Raw genomic sequence first — 23,663 nt, 5'->3', positions numbered from 1 at the left:
GTCACTGCTGAGTTTCTTCCCAAATCTGACATCGCTAGAACTAATTCTAGTGCTTTGAGGTCATGGAAGGAGCACAATTCCTAACCTGAGCGTACTAACGTTTTAACAGAGTGAGGTGTGCTGTGACACTAAGTCTCATCCAAGCCAAAGGATTTGGTATCAAATCATGAGCCTTGCCTTCGTTAGGGTGGTGTCAGAGACCGCTCTGACGTGACTAGTGCAAAAGAAGGGGGTGTTGTTCATCGTTGCCATGGTGAGGTCGTCACATTCAACCCCAGATAACGTTGACTGATCCTGGGTCAGACCAACTGGGAACGATGCTTGGCTCTGATACAGTATTGGCCAGTTGTAGTGTATTGATTGGACTTGTTTTTCACTGGTAGCTAGGCGACATTCCCTTTGTTTTTGTGCGATAGCTGTGAGAAATGCATTCACCCACATGTCTAAGTTGTCAATAACAAGCATCCAAACGTGTCAAATCTTATATAGAAACTGTTGATGCTGAAAGGCTGCATCCGCTGCATCTAAATGTTGGACTTACTTTCCTTCATTATGTCTGGAAACATGCTCGTCCAGCAGTTGCGTTCCCCTGGTGGTGAGTGCTGGGAGGCCGTTACTACTCAGCAGATAGCAGAAGTTTGGAGGTGGGGAGTGTTAGTACAACAGTAAGCACCGTCTCGCAGCTCGTGTCTCAGCACAGCGGGGCGCTCGACCAGTCGTGGAACTGCTGAGGACTCCATAACGCAACTCATTTCATCAGTGTTTGTTATTTTTGGACCCATGTGCAGTTATTTGGCTCCAAATTGGCACCATTTCATACCTTCTATGCTTATAATAATAATATAATAACTCTATTAGAATAAAAGTACCTTGGGGAAGTAAATGGTGCAATCTAGAGAAAATAGAAAAGAAGCCCAGAAAGCTAATTCCCATAGAAATAGAACAGAGTAGAACAGACATTGAACTGTTTTCAGCGCGCATTTCAAGAGTACATAAGAAAAGGGTGATTGTTGGTTGTCATGGGAACGACTGGTGACACGGCTCCGGGGACAGACTGGTTAGTTGTAGACGTTGGTACAATCAGACGTCTTTGCGTCTGCTGGTGGCCAGGAGAGAGAATGCAGCTTTAAGGCACTTCAGCGTTGGCTTCACTCCTTAGATCCGGAGGCTACGTTCACACCTTCCATACAGTCACTGGTCGTTGCACGTTTTGATGTGAGCGGGCCGTCCACGGCTGAGCGGCCCACATATGACAGAGGCTTAACCCTCCAGCTCACATTCCTAACTCGCTGCTCCCACTAACCCCCACATTCTTCAGTCAAGACGAGCTCGTGCAGCAGACTGTAATCAGCAACTAGCAGCTTGGTGTGTGTGAGTTAACACGTAATGTCTGAGTGGATCTGCAAGTGGGAGAAACGCACTGGACTGTGAGGGAAGGAGGGAGGAGGAAGGAGGGAGGGAAAGAGAAGTGACAGATTCTCCTCTCCACATGCAGTGGGAAGTCTGGACCTGACCAGATGACCGAAGCCCTGTGAGTGCCGGCTGACCACACACACTCACACACACACACATATAAGTAGCATATACACTGTTTATGCTATGCAACATTTCTGTGGACATCTGTGTACTTAGAAGATAGAAAGGCTTCCATTGTTGTTTTGTTGTGCTAGAAATAATCTCACGCTTATTTAATACGTCACACTCCCTTTCAACGCCGATCTGTTACAAATTGTTTTCCACAAACCAAAATGCGTTATAAACGGTGAAATCGCAGCGTGTCGAGGGCTCTTCTTTTTCTGTGATTACAGCCCAATCTCTGTGTAAAACACCTGATATGTGATTGGTCGCCGTAATCCACGACGAAACGCTTCCCTTGAAGTAGAATTCACGACGGCGTTTAGCTGCGTGGGAACGTCATCTTTGGGGGGAGCGGGCTGCCCAATGTGTCGTTGGAAGTCAGGGACTGGAACCGTGAAAAGTGTGCATATGTGTCCACACACTGCAGCATTCTCACACTTGATTCACTGTGCCTCACACACACACACACACGCCGTCACACATTCAGAGCACGGCGTGACAACATATGGTCAACCAACTGCTTCTGGTACGCGATGGCTTGTCTGCTTCTGGGGATGATTCCTCCCCTTGTTGATTCCCGGGGCCCGAGAGCTTGAAAGCCGTCCGTGGGAATAGTTTGATGTGTGGAGTGTGTCTCCGCTGCACAAACACACACCTACACACTCAGGTACAAAGGCACGCTGCTGTGATTGGACGGAATAACAGTTGGGACTTGCCTATAAATTACAGGCTGTTCTCCGTCTCTCTGCCGGTGCAACATAGCCTACATTTCTCCAGCCTTGAACACTGATTCCCAAAGCAAAGAAACCCCCCTCCCCTCCCCTCCGCCTCCTCTCTCCCTTCCTGTCTCCTCTCTCCTGTGCAAAAGCGCCTCCGCCTTCTTTCCCTTTTTGTCTCTCCCACTTTTTCCTCTTTCTTCTTGTCTGTCCCCGTTGCTTTCTCTGCCTCTGTCCGTGGCCTTGAGTGTGGAAATGTGGGTGCCTTGAAAAGAGTCTCTCCCTGTCTCCCTGTCTCCCCCTCTGTGTGTCTCATTCGGGAGGTGAAAAACCTCCTCAGATGGTGTTGAGGCTCCTTTCAGATACAGCGCTATAGGGGGAAGGGAGGCAGAGGTAGGGGGGACTGAGCTCCGCCTCATCTAGCCGAGCTGAGTCAAGTTTCCCAGAAGCATAGAGGAATAGACCGGAAGTTTAATTTCAAGATAAAGGCGTCTGGGTTCTCCACATTTCTGTCCCAATGATTTAACCGTTAACACCCAAGGCTGGATTAGGAATCCTGGGTTAAAATCACTAGATCAGCCCGGTCTCCTAAATACGTTCCAACGCGGCCAAAGTGGTTTGTGAATTATGTGTTGAGGCAAACATATTTTGTAGTGGATTGAGTTTTCTCTTGATATCACACATTACTTTCAAACGAGTCCATGGAGGTCCACGTAGGGATGAGGTCTGTTTCTAGCGACATGTCTTGGTGTGAAACCCCCTATGTAGTTGTGTTGCGTTTTTTTCAATTTTGTTGTAATTTTAAGCTAAAACATGGTGTTTTTCACTCAACATAAACAAGTAGTTTTATTGCCTAAAACTATATAGTTTTGCAAAAACGTGTAAAAAACAAAATATATATTATCTGGAAACAATGGCAGATAGAGTTTTGTTATTTTCACAATATAGTTTGTTTAAAAAAAAGCCCCCACAGCATCTTTGTAAGCGCCGCTTTTATTTTGAAGCGCTAAGCGGAAGTGCTCGTTGTTTTTTCCGGTCCTTTGACTCTCGCGTCTCGCTGGTCAGTCAGCCCGTTCAACCCACCGCCGCTGCTTGCGAAGGCACTCACGGTGATCTCGGACGCCTCTCTCCGGTGGTAGAGGACGCTCGGTCGGACCGCGGAGGGGGTCGGCACATCGCCTCGGTTCTACCCAGGAATCGATTCTTCTCTACCGGACGCGGAGCTCTGTGATCGGCCGGCAATGCGGGAGCAGCTTCGGAAGTGAGTGCAGCCGGTCCGTGGTGGTGATTGATAATGGTGATGGTGATTGTGCTGGTGGTAATGCAGTAAACCTGTTAACACGCTGGCTGCGGGGTCGTCGCGGCGAACACGAACATCTCAGGATATTTGGGCAGAATCTGTGCAACACAAAAAATCCGCATTAAAAACGCGACATTCCGCTTTTATTTCGGACACGGGGAGGGGGTGGGAGCACATCTCCTCACTTCTCGTGTCCCGGTTTCCCATTTCTGCGAGCCCGATCCTAAACGCGTCTCCAGTGAATGTCACCGAGCGTCTTTTTGCACATTTTCTGTCCAAATCTCCAGCAGGCCCATAGGTTGGAGATATGTTTGCATGTAGGAGATGGGGAACACGGAACGGGACGTTAAATCTGCAGGGAGTAAAAGTGTGGAATCGGCAGCCATTGAAGCCGACCACCACCTTCCCTCAGCGGCTGTCGGTTGCGGTTGTTGCCGGGGAACCGGGCGAGGTGTGCGGCCAGTGAGGCTCCTTCCCCCACCCCCGCTGTCCCCCTCCGGGTCCCCGAACCGTCCATTTCCTAACTCCGACGCCTCTCTGCGGTTCCACTGGCTCGTTGCTGCCATGTTGGAATAAACAGAACGGGCATTGAGCGGAACGCAAACGGAGCTCGGCCTGCCTTTTTTTTTATTTACGTGCGTGTGTTTGAGTGGTGTTTATTTACGTGCGCATAAAGAGGAGGGATCCGCAGCGAGCGGAGCGGCGGCGCATTCCTTCACAGGCAGGAAGGTGCGAACAGGCAGCCCGTGATTCCTGGATGCGTGTGTTGTGGTGGGTTTTTTTTAGGTGGGGGGGTGCGCGCGTGTGTGTGTGTGCGCGGAGGTGTACGCACCTTGCACGGTGCATCTTCATGTGCAGCGTTGGGTCTATTTTCAGCCGGGCCTCGTTTTTTTCGGGATTTCGGTCCACCTGCGCTGTCCGTCAGAGGTCCAGATCGTGTGCTGATCAGTGTTAGTGCACTGATACGACATGCACACCCCCGTGCGCGTGCATGTGCGCGTGCATGTGCGGAGTTGGTATGTCTGGTGCAGAATTCTGGCACCGATGTGGTTGCAGGTGTGTGTGTGCAGAGATCAAATCCAGCTGATTGATAAAGGGCCTCCACACACACACACATCCAGCTGGGTAGAGAGCTGCTGACGTGCTCAGGCGTGATTGTTATGGCTTGTGTTAGTGCCTCTTTGTGTTCACCACACACCGACCACAAGCTGTGCTCTTTTTAGACGCAAATGTCACCCGGGCTGGTTCACCACAGCTGGAGGAATACGCTATGTAGATGGGATTTCATTGTCCTATACATGCAGGAAGGATGCTGAAGTGACTACATAATCACGGTGATTGGTTGAAAGTCTGAAGTCCTGCTTTGTTCGATGTGTCGGCAAGGCGACAAGCTGACAAGTTTTAAATTGCTTGTTTTCTGAATGGAGTCTGGATTGATGGGTGTACGGCTACGCTAACGTTACAGCTGCTCCAGTTTCTCCACATAGATGACTTGTAAGAATATCTTGTGGTGGTCTCCAGGAAGGGGCCATTGACTCATAATGGGACGTGCCTTGTAAACACTGGCAATAAAACACATTTACATGCTAATGTCAGTGTGATGTAATTGCTGGTCCAGTTTACCAGTGATGGTGTGTTGATAGAAAATCTATACTCTGCTGTATCTCACCTTATTTGCATCTGATCGGATCTGCAGAATGAAACCTCCTCCTTCTCCCTCATAAAAAAAAGCCAGAATTTCGGAATATGTAAATATTCATAACAGACTTTCTGGGAACAGACTTCAAAGTCTGTGAGTGTGGACACTTGGAGTGGCCCATTAGGAGAGCTGGGAGAAACTTCCCCCTTCAGCAGAATCATGTTGAAAACATCCTCTGCCTAGCGAAACACATTTTTGACCGGAGGCTGTTGGGAACTGATTTTTATATTCACAAACAAGCTCCATCTCTGCTGCTTGTGTTTGTCAGATCCACCCGTCGCTCCTCCACACTCTAAATATGGTCACTTCCTTGCAAAAAAAGCATAATAACTCTGGCTCCCTGTGATCCCTCAGGTTTTCTCTGTACCTTTCAGGTTCTCTTTCATAGACGGCTTCTAATATCCAGCTGATGAATATGGCTTTCATGCCTTTTTCCTCTCGTTCAGATTGGCTCCCCGAAGGCCATTGTTTGAGCTCATTCAGATGCCTGGCGTGCAGGAAGCATTGCGTCGGGGCTCCCGCTCTGCGATAGGCGGAGGAAGACGTCGCGGAGCCCATAAAGCACCTTTAATCGCTCATCCGTGAGCAGTAATTGACTGCAGTGGGAAGTGACACTGTGCAGATCCATTATTTAAAACACGGATCTGCACCGCTGTCAGCCATTCAGCTGCCTGTTAACTGCAACATGAAATATTACGCGTGTGTGTGTGAAGTGTTCAATTCCACTTTAAGTGATGCTGCACAGGAAGGAACTGTCGATTTAGATTTTTTCTTCAATTTCAACAGTAAAACAGTGATTGTTGTCAACTTTAATTGAGATGTATTGTGATTATTATCATTGTTTTAATAAGCATGTAATTAAGTTGGCTGGTAAACGTTGAAGAACACTTCTTTAATATTAATTTGCAGCTCTTTCAGGTGTTGTTTTCTGTGGGATGTGACTCTTGAACGCTCCCCGCCTTGCTTCTACCACATCGCCCTCCAGCAAGGCAGCGAATCCCCGTCTGCGCCCAGTATGCAGTAGTTTATCTTCTGACAGTTTACGATGTATTATCATCACTTTGCTTTGTCCCGGGGCCGCGATGCCAGGGAGAACGTGTCAGCTTTCAAAGAGCATAAAAAGCGGAGATGCTCGCTTCCTGCAGGCGTACAGGCGGGGCGTTTGTGGTTTGAACGTCATGCAATTATAAACGTAATGCAATACTTTGTTGCTCTCTCTATGAGAATATCTTTTAGCTATCCCGCCTGAAGGCTGAGCTATACGACCATCTTTAAACCTCTCACGATAAAACCCCCCACCGTCCTCAGAAACGCACCATTAATTTAGCAAATCACATAATAAGGTGGCATTTTTTCCACTTTCTGCTCCTGCAAAACAACACCTGAAAACAGGATGCTCGTCCATCCTCTGCACACTTTTGAGCAGCGCTGCATCCCACAGCTACTAAAGCAATATGTATAATCAAATAGATTGAACTTAAATGTCAATATGTGGATGAATCAATCAAGGAAAACAGTGGTTATGGGTTTTTTGGGTGTTAATAACAGCATTTGGAAGACACTTAGACATTAAACGGCCTCAGACAGGGACTTGCAGTACATCCCCATTGCTGTAAACAAGTGTCCCGTCTTGCTCATCTGCTGAGATGTTGTCAGCTGATTTGGGGGATAGAACCACAACAGTTGTGGTGTTGAACGCTGCGAGGCGGCTGGAAGCATCTGTCCGAGCAGCTCGTAGCCCGGCCCCGGAGCGACTGAGCGGCTGGTTGCCAGATTCTGAGCTGGGAGGATGTTTTTAAGTAGCTCTTCACCGTGGGACCCCTCTCCTCATTATCTGGAGTGTGGGGGAGAGGAAAACAAGGGCAGTGCAGTGGAGGGGGGGGGCAATAACACAGCATATGGATTATTATGTGGGTAACTGCAGGAGCGCTTGTGTGTGACCGACTCCACATCCTTTGCAGTTGTGTGGAAACGCCCCCGGCCTGAACGATCCAGCCTGAAAACAGGGCTTTGTCTGAGCGCCGTTTGCTATTAAACACCTCTGCAATTTTTTAAAGCTGTATGTTGCACTTTCTTTCCTTCTTTTCTCCCCCCCGCTGACACACAACACAGTTGTCAGCGGCCGCCCTCTTACTACGGGTGAATCAGGGCGGACGTCACGGTTACTTCACTGCAGTTGCACCGACGCTGTGTTCTCAGAAGACAGGCTTGTACCTCGGCAGGCTGGATGTCGGAATAGAAACGGGAAATAAATCTGATGTTAATTGAATTCTCGCCGCACTGAATGGGCATTTAACCGACACACACTGACACTTCAGTAAGAAGCCCCTCTCGTCTCCAAAATGTCTCTCTATGAACCGCGTGACATGTGAAGTGGAAGGCACTAGAAAGCGTTTCTGGTGAAGGACTTTTCAAATATGTGATGTTCTGAACAAAAAAGCATAATTGCCTCGCTGGTAAGCCATGTGGCTTCCATTAGCCTCCTGTAAACAGGCAGCTGGCACATTACCATCACATCTACTGTCTGACACCTCCTCACACTCCTATTATCGCCACAAAGAGTTCCTTCTGCTAAAATGGCTGCACTCTGTCATTAATGCAGCTGGAATTAGCCGTCCAGATTTCCTTATCATGTTCACGCAATGATTGGTACAACAGCAGCTAAGTGGAACTAATGGCCAGCAAATGCTTTCCTTTCAGTCACGTAATGAGTTTTTTTTTTTTTTGCTGCCATTTTAAAGCGAGACGAGTCTTTGTGATTTTCTAGATTGCGTTTTCATTGGGAGTGGGTGATGTAAGGATGCCGCGGGATGCAGATTATGACACTTGACTGGGATTGAAGTGGAAACACTGGGAGAGTTATAGCCAAACTTGTCGTCTGGAAGCAGGGATCAGCTAAAGGAGGCGCCTTTTTAATGGGAAGTTTATTGTTGGAGACATATTTGACCATATTTATGTTTTCCAGAAAGAAAAACTTTTATTAGAAAATGACAAAGAAGTAGATCATCTTTTAACATGAAGACTAAAGATTTTAGAGCTTTTCATGCGTCGTTTCCTGAAGTCTCGAAGCCCGTTTGGTTGCCTCTGACCGCCTCATTGTCCTCCCCTGACAGGTCAAATAGTCGACAAGTGCGGCGTGTCACGGAGGGAAGTTAACTCGGGTAATTAGTCCGCGACCCACGAGGCGACGGACACAATGCCGAGTCGGTGCTGCAAATAATGGAAAAGGAGTTCAAGACCTCCAACGAGAAATAATTTAAATGTCGTTATCGCTCATATTCTGTTGGCTGAGGAAATACACACAGACATAAATCAGAAAGACACAGCAGCAGCCGTTTATCTCTGTTTGTGCCTCTTTTTCCTTCCTCCATCACACGTGTGTGACGCTGCGAGGGTGGAGGCTGTGTGTTGTTGTTCCACAGTATGTAGTTGTGAGATTAGAAGATGGAGGGGAGGAACACACAGACGATCTACGGCGTCGTGGTGCAGGGATGTTATCAGCAAGTGGGGTTTATTTCACTGGTTTCCAAAGGGACTCTCCATCTCCTGGTTGGTTTACTGGGGGTATGTAGGGTAGAGGGGGAGGGGGGTAGTTTAGCTACTCCATCACCAACGTTGGGCCTTCTTCTTCATCTGGGTTGAGTCGCTGTGAGCATCACTGATGGAGCTGCTGCTAGATGAGTGTTATTAGCCGGAGCTGAGAGAACGTCAGAAATAACGTACACATCTATAGCATTCATCCTCTGTCTGTATGTGTTTGTGTCTCACCAAGGGTTTAGCAATGATCAATGACAATAGGTGACTATGATAGCAATCATATCCATACAGCGTTAGTGTAATATTGAGGCTGATGATGTGTGTGACCGGTCTCTCTCTTCCTGTCCCCCTCCAGCCACCAGACCCAGACAACATGTTGGGATCATCCCAAGATGGCCGAGCTCTACCAGTCTCTGGGTGAGATCCTCCTCCTCCTCCTCCTCCTCCCACACGTCTTCATTTAAATCTGTGCATCTCCGTCCGGCACCAATAACCTCCGATGACCCGACGTGTGGATGTTTGTGTAACTCTCTGGTTTCTCTCTCTCTTCAGCCGACCTGAACAACGTTCGATTCTCGGCGTACCGGACCGCCATGAAGCTCAGACGCCTGCAGAAGGCTCTCTGCTGTGAGTACTCTCCCTCCCTCTATATATATATATGTATATATATACATATACATATATATATGTATATTTCCATGTGTATACCTCCTCTGAATGTGCGTCACATCAAGTCCACTCCATGTCATTGTGTTCCTCCTACTCCTCCTTCTCCTCCTCTTCACCTCCACCTTTTGTGTATTCTTTCCCTCCTCCTCCTCCTCCTCTTCCTCCTCTCCGCTCTGACAGTCTGCATGTGTCCATACGTGCTTCCTCGTCCCTCTCGTCTCTGGCCGGTGCAGCTGAAGAGCGTGAGCCGCCTACGAGCTGTGATGTTGTGTGATATGTGTTAAGGCGTGGAGCTGGAGAGCAGCAGCACTGATGATGTTCACCGGGCGTTCTAAGAATAACAACCAGCAGGTTTCCTGATGAACCCCGTCCTCTGGTTCCCCAACCCTTTAGCACTCATCATTTATTTCCTTCTTCATCATTATTCCCATCCTTTCTTCATTCATTTATCTATTGATTTCTTGTTCTTTCTTTCATTCATTAATCTATTTATAAAGGTTTGATCCCCACACATACAATATTAGTGAACACGGCGCAGCAGTTAAGAGTGGAAAGGAGATTAAAATGTTAAATGTTTAGTTGTCAGCGTTCATCCATCCATCCCTCCTCAGCCTGGACCGGTGGGACGCCTTGAAGAGAGTTTGTCCTCTCGCTGCCTCTCTGTTAGTGGACGTGATGATAACGATGAATAATGTGTTATTGATCCCTGGAGTCAGGTCGCTCCCTCACTGGCGTCCTTGGGCAGAAGGACGTGGAGGATTTGAACCAGCAGCAGCTCAGGCAGTAGGACTCTAACTAACCGCCGTCCCCTCTCCGTCTCCTAGTGGACCTGCTGAGCATGCCGATGGCCTGCGAGGTGTTCGAGCAGCACGGCCTGAAGCAGAACGAGCAGCTGCTGGACATCTCCCAGCTGGTCACCTCTCTGACCAGCCTGTACCAGCGGCTGGAGCAGAGCCACGCCCACCTGGTCAACGTGCCGCTGAGCGTGGACATGTGTCTCAACTGGCTGCTCAACGTCTACGACACGTAGGTGCAGCTCGCCTCGCGTTCATTCAGTGAGCTTTAAACACCCTCTGACAGCGCTGTTGTGTTGCTCGGCAGCGGTCGCACCGGAAAGATCCGGACTCTGTCTTTCAAAACGGGAATCATCTCACTCTGCAAGGCTCACCTGGAGGACAAATACAGATGTAAGTCACACACACACACATCTGGGTGGTCAGGTGTTCCACCTGTTGTTTCTAGAGATGAACTAAGTCCTCTCCCCCCCCGTCCTCCAGTCCTCTTCAGACAGGTCGCCAGTGCCACAGGGTTTTGTGACCAGCGTCGGCTGGGCCTCCTCCTCCACGACTCCATCCAGATCCCCCGCCAGCTCGGCGAGGTCGCCTCCTTCGGCGGCTCCAACATCGAGCCCTCCGTCCGCAGCTGCTTCCAGTTTGTACGTGACGCTTAGTTCCGTGTTTGACTTAATAATAATAATAATGAACGTGCTGCTGAGCATGGGATCAGGGAAACGCTGCAATAGCGTGTCGGTTTGATGCCTCAGGCCCTCCGGATGAAGGTCACATACTAGCAAATAGTTTAAGTCAGGCTTAATCAGGTTTATTTATAGAAAGAACGGGATTGGTTGTCGACCTGCACGTGCAAGCAAGGGAAAGAAAACTCAGCCGGACGACGAGAGAAGGGTTGACTTTGTTTATTTCCAGCGGAGGATGAATCTCCATTCAGTCGTATGGATCGACGACTTGTTGTTTATTCTGTAGACACGGAGTCTTAGTGAAATGTGGCTTTGTTCTTGTTGTTGACAGAGCTGTTAAAAACATTCAAGGTCGTTTTTACCACTCAACGAACAAAAACAATCAAGACACAGGAAGTTTTAACTGGAGTCCTCTGAATCACTTTGGGGGGAAGAACAGCTCTAAAATAACATTTAAATGGATCACTTATGTTGAAAACAGCTTACCGTGGGCTCCTCTCCTCCCCAGGCCAACAACAAGCCCGAGCTGGAAGCCGCCATGTTCCTGGACTGGATGCGCCTGGAGCCCCAGTCCATGGTGTGGCTCCCCGTCCTGCACCGCGTGGCCGCCGCCGAGACCGCCAAGCACCAGGCCAAGTGTAACATCTGCAAGGAGTGTCCCATCATAGGATTCAGGTGGATAGAGCTTCTGCTGTAGAACATGATATCCTTCATCTCAGTACATGGAGGGCAATCAAAAACACAGACTGAATGTAATTCTCAGTTAAGGCCAAATGAATGAGGGTGAAGGTCGTGTTGAAGCTGATTTAAATGCACACTCAGATCTTTCTGACTAACACGTGTCAAACGACAGAGTTGAGATCCAGCTGTGAACCAAACATTTCATCCTCTAAATATTCACCCAGGCGCTGGCGGGTTGGAAACACGTGAATGATTCATGCTGTGACTCCACTCACATTTGTAGCCGTGACCCTTAAACAGCAGAGTCCCAGGAGGTCCGACGGGAGGTTGGGACCCATAAAAGGGGGGCGTGGCTGCTCCATTGTTGGAGGCCCCCTCCACGACGAGACCTGTGGTCCATTTTAATGAAGAGTCCCGGGGCCGGGGAATAAATATGTCATTTAGGTGCCGGGCTGAAAGAATTTGAACTACTCCTACCCCGGAGAAAACAGAGCTATAAATCCCCCTCTTTTATTGATTCTCTCCTTTTTTCCTCTCTCTGTTCTTTCACTCCCACATCTCTCCCTCCCTCCACAGATATCGGAGTCTGAAACATTTCAACTACGACATTTGCCAAAGCTGCTTCTTCTCCGGTCGCGTCGCCAAGGGACACAAGATGCAGTACCCCATGGTGGAGTACTGCACTCCGGTACGAACATTTAAGGTTTCCTTCCTCCTGTTCCATGCTGGGATCCCCACAGCTCACCACGGTGCTTTTCCCACCTGTATTTCAGTCCTTCAGTCACGATGCCAACTCGCTCTCCTCACCAAAGCTAATCCCCATAATGTGGAGCTCTTCCTTTCAGCATGTAGAATGAAAGGATGAAGGTCCAGGCAGGACTAAAGAGGTTGATATGACACAGAAAGGTGTTTATATATTTATGATATCTAGTGTAAATGGAGGGTTAAAGGTAAAGGAGAGAAATAAAGACTGTATCACACACTTGACTGCACAACAAGTCCATTAACTTCCCTCTGTAGACGTGTGAATAAAGGCAGAGTGTGTGAAGGTGTGTGTGCTCTACTCCCATGGAGTGAACAAAGCCTCTTGTGTTCCCCGTCTCCCTCCAGACCACATCAGGCGAGGACGTCAGGGACTTTGCCAAGGTGCTGAAGAACAAGTTCAGGACGAAGCGCTACTTCGCCAAACACCCCCGTATGGGCTACCTGCCGGTCCAGACCATCCTGGAGGGGGACAACATGGAGACGTGAGGCCCTGATCACACACACACATGACATGTCATCCATAGAAGTGAAGCGAGTAGAACGGACCCCTAACGACTATCAGTGGAGTAGTAACTAGCTAACAGTTAGCTCGCTTGCTAATTCTGTCATTAAATGCTATGGCGGTTACTGAAAACGAGGCGAGCAGCGGCGGCGGCAGCGCTGTCACTCTGGAGGGGGCGGGACACCTCCCTCTCTCTGCCCGGTGATTGGTTACATCACGGCCCGGCCCCCGCTGACGTGTGCCGTCGCCATAACAACGAACAATAGTCACCGTTTTCTTTTGTACCATTCAAACCGTTTAATATCCGTTCTATTTCTATGATTCCCACACACACACACACACACACGCACGCACACACACACACACACACACACACACACACACACACACCACGTAGCCACGGTTTGATAACAGATGAAGCAGTAGCTTCTCGTGTGTCCCAGCAGCACACTATAACTGTCTCCTAACCTCTCTGCTGCCCCGGTCATACTACAGCTCCCATCATGCTTTGCTGTGCCCTGTCCTCCCACTTCCTGTGTCATCACCTCGCCTTTTTCTGTCTTTCAGTCCCGTCACGCTGATCAACTTCTGGCCCGTAGACCATGCGTGAGTAACACACACACACACACACACACACACACACACACACACACACACAGGACGACCTAGGACGACACAAGCTTCTGTTGCCATGGCGATCAACCCGCTGTATATGCATAGCAGCAAAAACTCCCAAGTAGGCCGTGATGTGGGGAACAGTAGTCATCTGTAAAGTGTCTTTAATGAGCTCCACCCATTTCACCCTCATTGAGTCGAGTCATATTGTTTGTCGCCATGGTGATGTCACATCTCATAGTGTTGTTGCCGCTGCTTGACCCCACGTTGTTCAGCAGATCTGTGATTCAGGACGAGTCCCTCCTCTGGGTCTGACTTTAAACCTCAACTATCCTCAAATTCTCACCTAATTAATACTTCAATAATTGAGTTTTCCCGTTAACCTGACAAGAAAATATCACTCGTGTCTCACATCTAATCATGTTTAACCTCATGTACTGATTGTTATTGGGATATAATGTTGGTGTAACAGTTTGTAACCATCTGACCACACCAACAAGTCTCAAGCGACTTCCTAAGAAATATATTTTTGGCAGTTGAACCGTTATAATTCCACAAATTTAAATAAAAAACAAGCAATAAAACAACCGTGTAAAGTTTTACAAAAGTTGGGTTGGAATGGAATCTATAATAACAATTTTTTACAAGTGCTGCCAGTAAATTGAGGCTCCACTTGTTGAACAATTTCCATTTTTACAACCTCTTTCTCCTTTTTATGGAAGCACACGACTGCCGCTCTCAGCCAAGGCAGTCCGTTTAACTGAGGAGTGCAGAATTCATCAGAAAAAGCAGCCATAATTATTCTAAATGCTAACGTTTTAACTGCTACTGGCTGCAAATAGCACCAGATTGGAGCAGCGAATCAGATCCACAGCTTTGCCAATACATGGCATTTTATTTCCACCCTGGTGTCCAAGCTGTGGAGGCATATTCCACACAAACACACATCAAATATGTGGCTCTTAAATGTCTGGTTTAAAGTGTCTGGCTGTGAAACACTTTTGGATATTTAAATAAAAAGGAAAAGCTTTCAGCGGTTGTTAGATTCCGAGAGTTAATTGGCAGCATTTCAGGGCTTTTTCCTCTGATAGATCCGACCTGTTAGAAGCAGAGAGACATTTGGCACCGTGCCCATGAGCAAATAGCATCGAACTGGAGAGGCAATCTGTTCATAAGCAGTGACGCATCAACCCGGACTGTATACGTCACCAAGTAGACCAACGATGTTTCATCCACGACGGCTGAAATAACCTCCATCGCTGCCTCCTCGTACACGCTGTGACGTCCCAGCATCCTGTCTGAGGTGATGACATCATCACAGCGGGGTGGACCATGTGTCAAAATGTCCGATCTCTCCCTCGGCAGATGAGGTGCGAGAACCCCGTCTTTTGAAGCGAAGGCGTATGTATTGAGAAGGCGGAGCCACAAGGGAGGAGCTCATGTACAGTATTGAATTTGGAGTCTTTCACCCACCTGTTCCCGGTACCGTCACTCCCCCTCACCGCTCTCCTGCAGACCCACGCTGCCTGTGCATGTGTGTGATGGGATCGCTGGATCCCTGCTGTTTGGATTCAAGCTCTCTCTCCCTCTCTCTCTCTCTCTCTCTCTCTCTCCATGTCACACAGGCCCGGATCGTCCCCCCAGCTCTCCCACGACGACACACACACTCGGATCGAGCATTACGCCAACCGGTAACGTCTGCCTTCAGCCCCGGCTCCTCGCCGTGTAGACTCACAGGGTTGCCCCCCCCCCCCCTCCCATCATCCATTCCACTCACTAGAACTAATAGCTGATCATTAAAGAGTTGATGGCGTTTTAAAGCTGTTAGGCCCCGCTTATGTGTTCTTACGTCAGATTGTTGTCTGTTGTCATCTGATGAAAGCCTCCCCGCCCACTCCAGCACGTTTAAGTGATTTAAAGCAACCCGGTGAGTCTACTGTAGTGATGTAGTCTGAGTCATGTTATTAAATGCTAACGTGGGAGATGTGGAGCTACCTTTCAGGCAGGTGTCATATACAGTGTTTGCATTTGGAGGTCAATTTATATCTTCTGTAAGGGTTAATGAAGTTCAAGGTCCAGGAAACTACCGCAAAGCATAACATGAAATTAATAAACAACCTGACGACGCTGATCTGAGCTCAGTTTATTAGTAGACCTATATGCTCTCTGCAGTAGAGCCTTCCTTTAGGAAGGTGATAATGTAACATTTTTAAACATACATACTGTTATAAATATACAAATTAGTGCCCTCTACTGTTGAAAGCCGGCTTTGCAATAGATTAGTTGTAATTGAATGACTTAAAGACACATTAAAGTCACATCTGAACCAGGAAGTGAAGGTATAGATAAGATTAATAGCCAGCGATGCATATTTAGTCACAAGTTTCCTGTCTCTTTAAGAGCTGAACTGATCCCAGATCAGCGCTCCAGATACGTATGGCTGTATATGGGCGTGCTGTGAAGGTAGTAGCGGGTGTTACTATGCATGATTGTGGATGTTTTAGTGGGATACCTTGACAGTTTTTCAGGTGGTTGACATACGAGGTATAAGTACCTCATAGGAAGGAAACCCACCTTTATTAGCAGGGTTTCCACCTCCCCTTTAAACACTCAGGGTTTCCACCTCCCCTTTAAACACTGAATGTCCCGCCATGATTCCTCAGGTGACAAATAGACGAAGCCTGAATTAAAATGTCAAGGTATCCCTTTCCTTTGCACACAGTAGAACGTGAATCTGGCCACATGATGAAGTGATGCATTGACGTGTTGGTGAATAAGCAGTGAGAGTCCAGCATCCCAGATGCTGCCGGTCCAGGACTGGACCTGTTGATCCATCAGAGCTTATTCCTCCAAACAAGTTGGCGTCGCTGCTGTTTGCAGTGTTTCTAACCTGACAGGTGGAAGCAGTCAAATCAATCAGACTCCGAGTCCATCAATCAGACTACCAGATGACCAATCTGAGTCAGTCAGTGTGAGGTCTGAGCTTAAAAGTAAGCTGTTTGGGTGAAGAAGAGACAGAAATGAGCCTGGAGTGGTCTGACGACCCCCCTAGCAACTCATTTTTTACATCCCGATATCTGTCGTCGTCAACGGAGACGCTGGAAAGCAAAAGCAGCACCGTGGCGTCGTGCAAGCGTTTCCAGAGACAAGACACTAACCATATTCCCAAAACAGCTGACAGGACGTTCCTCAAATAGAAATAAACCAGAAAAAAGAAGCTGAATTTGAGCTTTCAGTGACCTTTCTGTCCAAGGTCACTGAAACGATCCCAGTAAAGTCGAGCAGTCAGTGAGTCTGGCTACTTCAGCATCATAGTGATGAGGTTTGGGATCTTAGGTGTGACAGCAGCGTGCTACCTCGGGTAAAAACATGGCGGCGTGTAAACGGCCCCGACGAGTGGAAACACGCCGGCCGGGGCAGATGCCGTTCTGTCACAGTCCATCTGCTGCCACGCTCGCCGCCAAGCACCAAGCCCTTTTTTACATTCACGCTGATTAATCCCTGAAAATCGCTTCACTTTTTTGGGCCCACAGTCCAACTGCCAGGAAACGGTTCCCGTGGTGACGGCGACACGATGTTTAGATCTTTGCCTGTTTGCTCACAGTCATGTTTATCCTGTTTGGATTTGTTGGAGAAGCCATGGCCACGCTCTGGTTTCTACAAAGCTAATCCCGGATGTATTTACATAGAAACGGCTTATTCCTCGTGGTTTCCAGCCATGTAGTTGTATTATTATTATCTCCACACATGTGGAGGCGAGTGGAATCCTGTTAGCAGCGGCGTTTAAAAAGCAGCGTGTTGCTTCCTGGTTAGAGTAAGCGCCGCGTTAAAAGTGGGGCACTTAACAAACGAAGCGCTAGGAAGCGGGTGTGATGGGAAGTCTAGGTGGTTAGTTTTAAATGGAATCATTAATTCTTCTTTGAAAAGAAGACAAATAAAGGCCTAGCCAACATCCGTCTATTTAAACTCCCCAGTTTGCTCTTCATAGTTAACGCAGCGTTCCAGTGTTAAGTATATGTGGGCATTCTGGGGACTAATGCACCACAAACGTTACCGCTGCAGCTCCAATAGTAGTCAAACAGTGGTGTTATGTTTCCAGCGTTCAAGGTAATGGAAGTCAACGGGATCAGAATGTCCAGCTGTAAACATCAGGTCACCCTGTGGACCAAATCCTCCACAACCCAACCTGTGCTTTGTGTTTTGGGGTGGATTCCCCTCTCCGGGATCCGCTCCCCTGAGACTGACTGCTCTGTTTCTTCCCCCTCCGCAGGTTAGCAGAAATGGAGAATCGTAATGGCTCTTATCTGAATGACAGTATCTCACCCAATGAGAGCATGTGAGAACCGCTTTTTGTTTGCTTGCTTTGTGTCGTGTCTCCTCCGACACCCTCACTCACTGACGGGCTCGCTGTGTGTTTGTGTCTCCCCGCTGTGTTTCCACGGGCCGGTTGTGATAGACGTCCTTGGCATTGACCTCATGTTATGGTTTCGTGTCATCATCTCCCATACACGTGTTATATGTTGTCCATCGGGATCAGGTTTCCTCTGGATGATTAGAATTGGGATGGAAAGCTAATGTGCAAAAAACATACTTGAGTAGAAATGTGATTCTGTTAAACAGGAAGTGGTTCAGAGAGGAGCAGAGGTCAAGTAAGTAAATCCAGTCTGAACCAATGTCATCATATGGAAGTGGGCGTGGCCTGTGGGTCAGCTGCATCTAAATACAACCGGATTGTTAGCAAGTCACTGTAATTCTCCAGAGTTAAGGACACGTATCGTAAAGACGATGGCTCTCTGTCTCTCTCTGCCACCGCTCTCTTTTAGATTCTTCTTCTATGTTTACTTCTGCTGCTTTCAGCAGGATCACTAATGTGTCTGTCTGTCTGTCTGTCTGTCTTTGCAGTGATGACGAGCACATGTTGATCCAGCACTACTGCCAGTCCCTGAGCCAGGGCTCTCCTCTCAGCCAGCCCCGCAGCCCCGCCCAGATCCTCATCTCCATGGAGACGGAGGAGAAGGGCGAGCTGGAGAGGGTTCTCAACGACCTGGAGCAGGAGAACAGGTCAGCGAACGCACCACCTCCTTTATGGTCATTGTGCAAAACAGGGAACCAAAACAGTGGGAGTCCGTTACTGCATGGAATGATTGGAAAAGTCAGACTATGATAGCATGTTGATATTTAAATAACAAGTTAATGTGATTAAAAATCATAGAATGTAATAAAAAATAGGAAAAAAGTCATAGAAAGCCATCTTTTTCTGGTGTAAATTCCTCCCCGTCATGCACACCAACGTTTGTCTTTCCACGGCTCCTGAAGTTGGATTGATGTGTATTTCCAGCGACGTTTAAACGGTCCTGAAAATGTCTATTATTTAATTACACAAATGTCAGTCAGGGCAGCCAAGTACCAGCGTCGTCCGCTCCGCCTGGGATTTAATCAGTCGGAGAATACAAATGTCCTGAAATGGAAATCAATAACGACGGACAGCCTGAGCAGACGTGGTGTTGTTAATAGTTCCCCCTCCTCCTCTGGCCTCGCCGCAGGAAGCTGCAGTCGGAGTACGACCGGCTGAAGAAGGCCCACGACAGGAAGGGTTTGTCCCCGCTGCCGTCGCCCCCGGAGATGCTCCCGGCGTCGCCGCAGAGCGCCCGCGACGCCGAGCTCATCGCCGAGGCCAAGCTGCTGCGGCAGCACAAAGGACGCCTGGAGGCCCGGATGCAGATCCTGGAGGACCACAACAAACAGCTGGAGTCGCAGCTCCACAGGCTGAGACAGCTGCTGGAGCAGGTACGCCTTCACGGTGAGCTCGGTGTGAACCAACGCACAAACACTCCTCTAATAATGTGTGTGTTTGTGTGTCAGACGGATTCCAAGGTGAACGGCACAGCGCTGTCTTCTCCTTCCACCTCCTCCCAGCGCTCCGACTCCTCCCTCCCTCTGCTCCGTGTGGCCGCCAGCCAGACGACCGACACAATGGGTGAGACCACATCCAGAGCCTTAGGGGGGGGCGTGACATGGACCCACTCACTCTTTTTCTGGCTCATTATTACAATGAAGTGTCTTCAGTCCAGTTTGGTTCCTGTTTCAGGTGATGACGAGCTGTCCAGCCCTTCCCAGGATGCATCTGGGCTTGAGGAAGTGATGGAGCAGCTCAATAACTCATTTCCCCACAGCCAGGGTACGTAACACCGACACAGGCGTCACATGTGGTGGACGCTGGTACTTTCCCCTCCAGTCCAACGTGGTTCTAGCTGTAGGCCGTGAACTCCAGACACACCTGACCTTCACTCATCATCAGTTGTCTTTATGACCGACACAAGGCTGATGTGTTTCCCTCTTTCTTCCTTTCCTTTCTTTCTTGTCCTCTTCCTCTTCACGAGCCCAGGTGGGAGAAGGGGACACCCATGAGAGGTTAGTGGCTCAACTTCCTCCAGTTTGTTCCACTTTGATCGCTACGGGAACACAAAGTCTCAGGAGCAAGCTCAGAATTCAGTGTTCATGCATGGTCCTCCCTCCTCGTCTTTAATTTCCTTTTCTGTTCTGTCACTCTGCTGCCCTCTGCTGGACACTAAATTGTTCTGCCTGTTCTTTGTGAGGCATAAATCTTCAACTTCTGTTTTGCCTTAAGTCTAATAAAGAACACACAAAGTTTATTAGAAATAAGAGAAGAAAATGTTGGAGAAAGTCTCAGCGTCCGTGCCGTCTCTCCGCAGGTATCGGCAGTTTGTTCCACATGGCCGATGACCTGGGCCGCGCCATGGAGTCACTGGTCAGCGTGATGACAGACGAGCGGAGCGCCGAACAGCACGAGGCCCTGCCCTTCTGATCCCAACCCCCCCCCCACCCATCCTCCCCCCCTCCTCCTCCCCCCCGCATGCTTTTCTAGTCAAAACAACTGGATCGGAAACACAGTTTACAAAGAGAATATATAACGTCTATTTTTGTGAAGGATTGCGGTTCCGGTGACGACGCGTTTCAAAAAAAGAACAAAAAAACATTATACCTTGTAGATTTGAGTAGTTTCTTAAGATGTCCTGAAGTTGTTTTATTCTTAACAGAGGCTGGTTTTTAAACTTCTATGCAATTGTATAAAACAAGAGCGGGGTGGGGGGGGGGGGGGGGGGGGGGGCAAGAGAGACGAGAGACAAATCCGTGTCTTGGGTGTGTGGTCGGATCTTTGCCATGTCTTTGTAATTGGGGAAAACAGCTCAAGCATTTCAGACATTTTTATCCAGAGAAAAAAAAAAAAAGACTGATTGTAAACATAAGGGTGCTTTCTAAGAGGAAATGTCTTTCTATAACAGCGTACACTACTGTCAAGGTAATGCAGGCATCCTGGATCTTTACAGTACGTTGTCTGTGTGTGTGTGTGTGTGTGTGTGTGTGTGTGTGTGTGTGTGAGTGAGAGAGTGTGAGTTTGTGTGGTCCTGCTTCATTTAGGGGGGGGGGGGGGGGGGGGTCATTAGAATTCTTCATTCGTCCACTCATCCGTCCATCATCCTCATGATTAACATGTTTGATTTCAGCACAGTGTACCGTGTGTGTAGACGGATGCCAGATAGCGAGTGAGGTCATGAGGTCACTTCAAACCCAGTGATGTCATCGTTAAGTATTAGACGTCATCAGGATTCCAGCTTTGACAAAGTACATAGATGATGGGATGGGAAAGGCTTTGTTTTCTGAAGTAGTCTGGGGGAAGAGGGTCTGGGATGGGCCTTGTAGACGCTGAAGGATCTGGATTTAACATTAGTACCCCTGCGGTGCTGTCTAAGGGTCTTTTTCAGGCCTGTTCATGCACAAAGTACACTGAGTCTGAGTTTGTAGGTAAGAAGAGTTTAGAGGGGGAGATCTAAAGTGAGCACAAGGTTGCTAGTTGAGATTATTTAGTCTACTTTGATCATTTCGGACGCCCAGTAACGTAAGCTCTACCTCATCAGAGTCTGCCAACTGTACTCACCCCCTCCCCACAGTCCAATTACTGATGACTCAGCGCCGTGCGTCTCCCAACTGAATGTCCAGGTGAAAATCTCAAGTCCAAAAAACGAGCAATTTCCACAAATACATTGAATCTGTGTGCACTACTGTCATCGGGGGACAAACTAGAGATGTGTGTGTTGGAGGACATCTCTTCTAGCCGTGTTGGTGGTTTTGTGTGTTTAGTGCAGCGTGAGGATCTGAGCATGTGCGGCGAGGTGAAATCCGACCTGTTATTTAACGTGTAACCACTCAGAGGAGCTTTCGGTCTCATCCAACGGTTTGTTTGTGTGTTTTTTTTGCCGCCCAGACACTGAATTTAATTTGATTATTGTTGCTTTGTTCATGTCTAACGTTTTGTTCCATTCTCACACGGTTTGTCTCAAATAACGTGTCAATACTTCACAACATATCAGATTCCACCAAATATATGCCTTACTACTGTATTATGAAATGCTTTACTGTGTATCAATAAAGCACGCAGTCATGGTGGCTCGAGTCCTCGTGGTTTGTCTTCTACCAGGATTGTGTTTAAAGTGAAATGTGGACATGATGTACCCTTTTTCTACTTTTTCTAGCTGGTTTAGACACTAGACTCCAACGTAGATATGACTTTAGCAGAAGTACATTCTATAAATTCTTTGAAGAAATAGTTGTTTAGCTTAAGATGTGACCTAGAAAACAAAAAGTGAAGAGGTTTTGTTGAAGGTTGGGGAATTAGCATGGAAGAAAATACTCTGAGAAAGTGTTTTTTATTCATACAAACCCACAAAATAACCACATGTGTTGGCAAACTCCAGAATCTAATGTGTATCTGCAGCAGTCCAAGGAGGAAAAGACATCAGTCTGTACATGTTGTATGTTGTGTTCTGATACATGTCTATGTTGCTGCTACATTCAAGTAAAGAGTAAAATCAATTGAAATATATATATATCTATATATCTTTAAAAAAGCGAGGTGAAATGTTTGTGTCCAGTCTGCTGTCCTCCACACCAGTCATTTAACTCACTCAGGCCACCTAATTGACCACGCCCATCGCCTCGGCCACGCCCACCCAATTAGGCCAACTCGTTACACCTGGTGTCGCGGCTGCAGCTCATCTCCTCTCCTCAGTATTTAAACTGCACTCTACTCGTGAGTCACTTCCACGCCAGAAGCAGAGTCCTGCCCGTCGCTTCTCTTCTCCGGTTGCTGCTTGCTGCTTTACCGTAAGTACCGTAAGTGTGTTGCGCACTGTTGGACATATTGGGGAAGGTAGCCATTAGCGCCGATGTTAGCAACAGAGAGCGCGCGTGTGTGTGCTGTCGCTCCTGCGCTGTTGCCTACCTGATGACGTTGCCGTAAAGTGTCGTGCGCGGTAGTATCCGAGCTACTTTGTGATTAGGAGTAGTTTCTTCGACGTTAGTGTAGAGCAGCGCTTCCATTAAACCGGTATCCCTCCCTCCCTCACGTCCCCCCTTGTCACTCCCCCGCATGCTCCTCCCTACAGAGGGATGCCGGTTTAGTGGATGAGCGCGGACTAAGTGTAAAGGTTACCTGACAGGTGTGCTCTGTGTGGTAACGGTTCCTAAACTAGTGAAATAAGTGAACTGTAATACTGTCGACCTTCTCCAAATCATGAAGTAGGAATCATGTTAGAAATGATCCAAAGATGATTACCTGGGACTGAAACCTGTGTGTTTTTATATGGTTCTATATTCCCAGATGAGAACCACTGGAAACATTCAGCTGGAGATCCAACAGCCTCCTGAACCTCTGGTCTTCACCTTCATCCTCCTCCAGAGATAAGTCCTCCATCATGATGAGAGAGAAGTCCTCCAGTAATGTAGCTGTGTCACCCCGACCAGTGGTTCCTCCAGAACCAGTCCCCCTCTCCCCCCTCACCCTCACATGCATGCCCCCCTCCCTCACCTGTCTCACCCCTCTGGTTGACTGGAGGCTCTGACTTGTTGTGTTTGAACTTTTCCGATGTCGTGGTACTAAAAGGTTATTGTGTTTGGTTGTAGCGAAGTCCATGGAAGTGTGTCGGAGGTCAGAGAGGAGTTTCCCTGCAGCAGTAGGAGCCACTGGGCAGCGACCCCAAGACATGACGTAGGTTTGACTGTAGCACAAATCTTCCAAGAGAGTGAAATGTGAACTTGTATATAACGTG

General features: G+C 48.2%; 1 protein-coding gene across 1 annotated transcript; it reads left to right on the top strand.

Annotated features, from left to right (window-relative positions):
• Window positions 1-3,376: 3,376 nt before the first annotated feature.
• LOC311009909 (dystrophin-like) lies at window positions 3,377-22,002 on the top strand. The gene is made up of 17 exons (XM_084004351.1): window positions 3,377-3,555; window positions 9,186-9,247; window positions 9,383-9,457; window positions 10,324-10,525; window positions 10,601-10,686; window positions 10,777-10,934; window positions 11,482-11,648; window positions 12,231-12,342; window positions 12,765-12,901; window positions 13,489-13,527; window positions 15,162-15,227; window positions 17,807-17,872; window positions 18,439-18,597; window positions 19,080-19,323; window positions 19,399-19,513; window positions 19,625-19,714; window positions 20,250-22,002. Exons 1-17 carry the CDS (start codon window positions 3,536-3,538, stop codon window positions 20,360-20,362), a joined length of 1,911 nt encoding a protein of 636 aa, XP_083860477.1. The 5' UTR covers window positions 3,377-3,535; the 3' UTR covers window positions 20,363-22,002.
• The last annotated feature ends 1,661 nt before the right edge of the window (window positions 22,003-23,663 follow it).

The sequence above is a fragment of the Eutrigla gurnardus genome, assembly GCF_963514095.1.
Source record: "Eutrigla gurnardus genome assembly, chromosome: 24".
NCBI lineage: Eukaryota > Metazoa > Chordata > Actinopteri > Perciformes > Triglidae > Eutrigla > Eutrigla gurnardus.
Note: the sequence above shows the minus strand (reverse complement) of the source record. Positions and strands in the feature narration are given on the sequence as shown.

Bases quoted from the DNA above. Each gene is read 5' to 3' on its own strand.
- LOC311009909 (XM_084004351.1), top strand. From the start codon at position 3,536: ATGCGGGAGCAGCTTCGGAA. The intron at 9,248-9,382 runs GTGAGATCCTCC...CTCTCTCTTCAG, and splicing joins CGAGCTCTACCAGTCTCTGG to CCGACCTGAACAACGTTCGA. The intron at 12,343-12,764 runs GTACGAACATTT...GTCTCCCTCCAG, and splicing joins TGGTGGAGTACTGCACTCCG to ACCACATCAGGCGAGGACGT.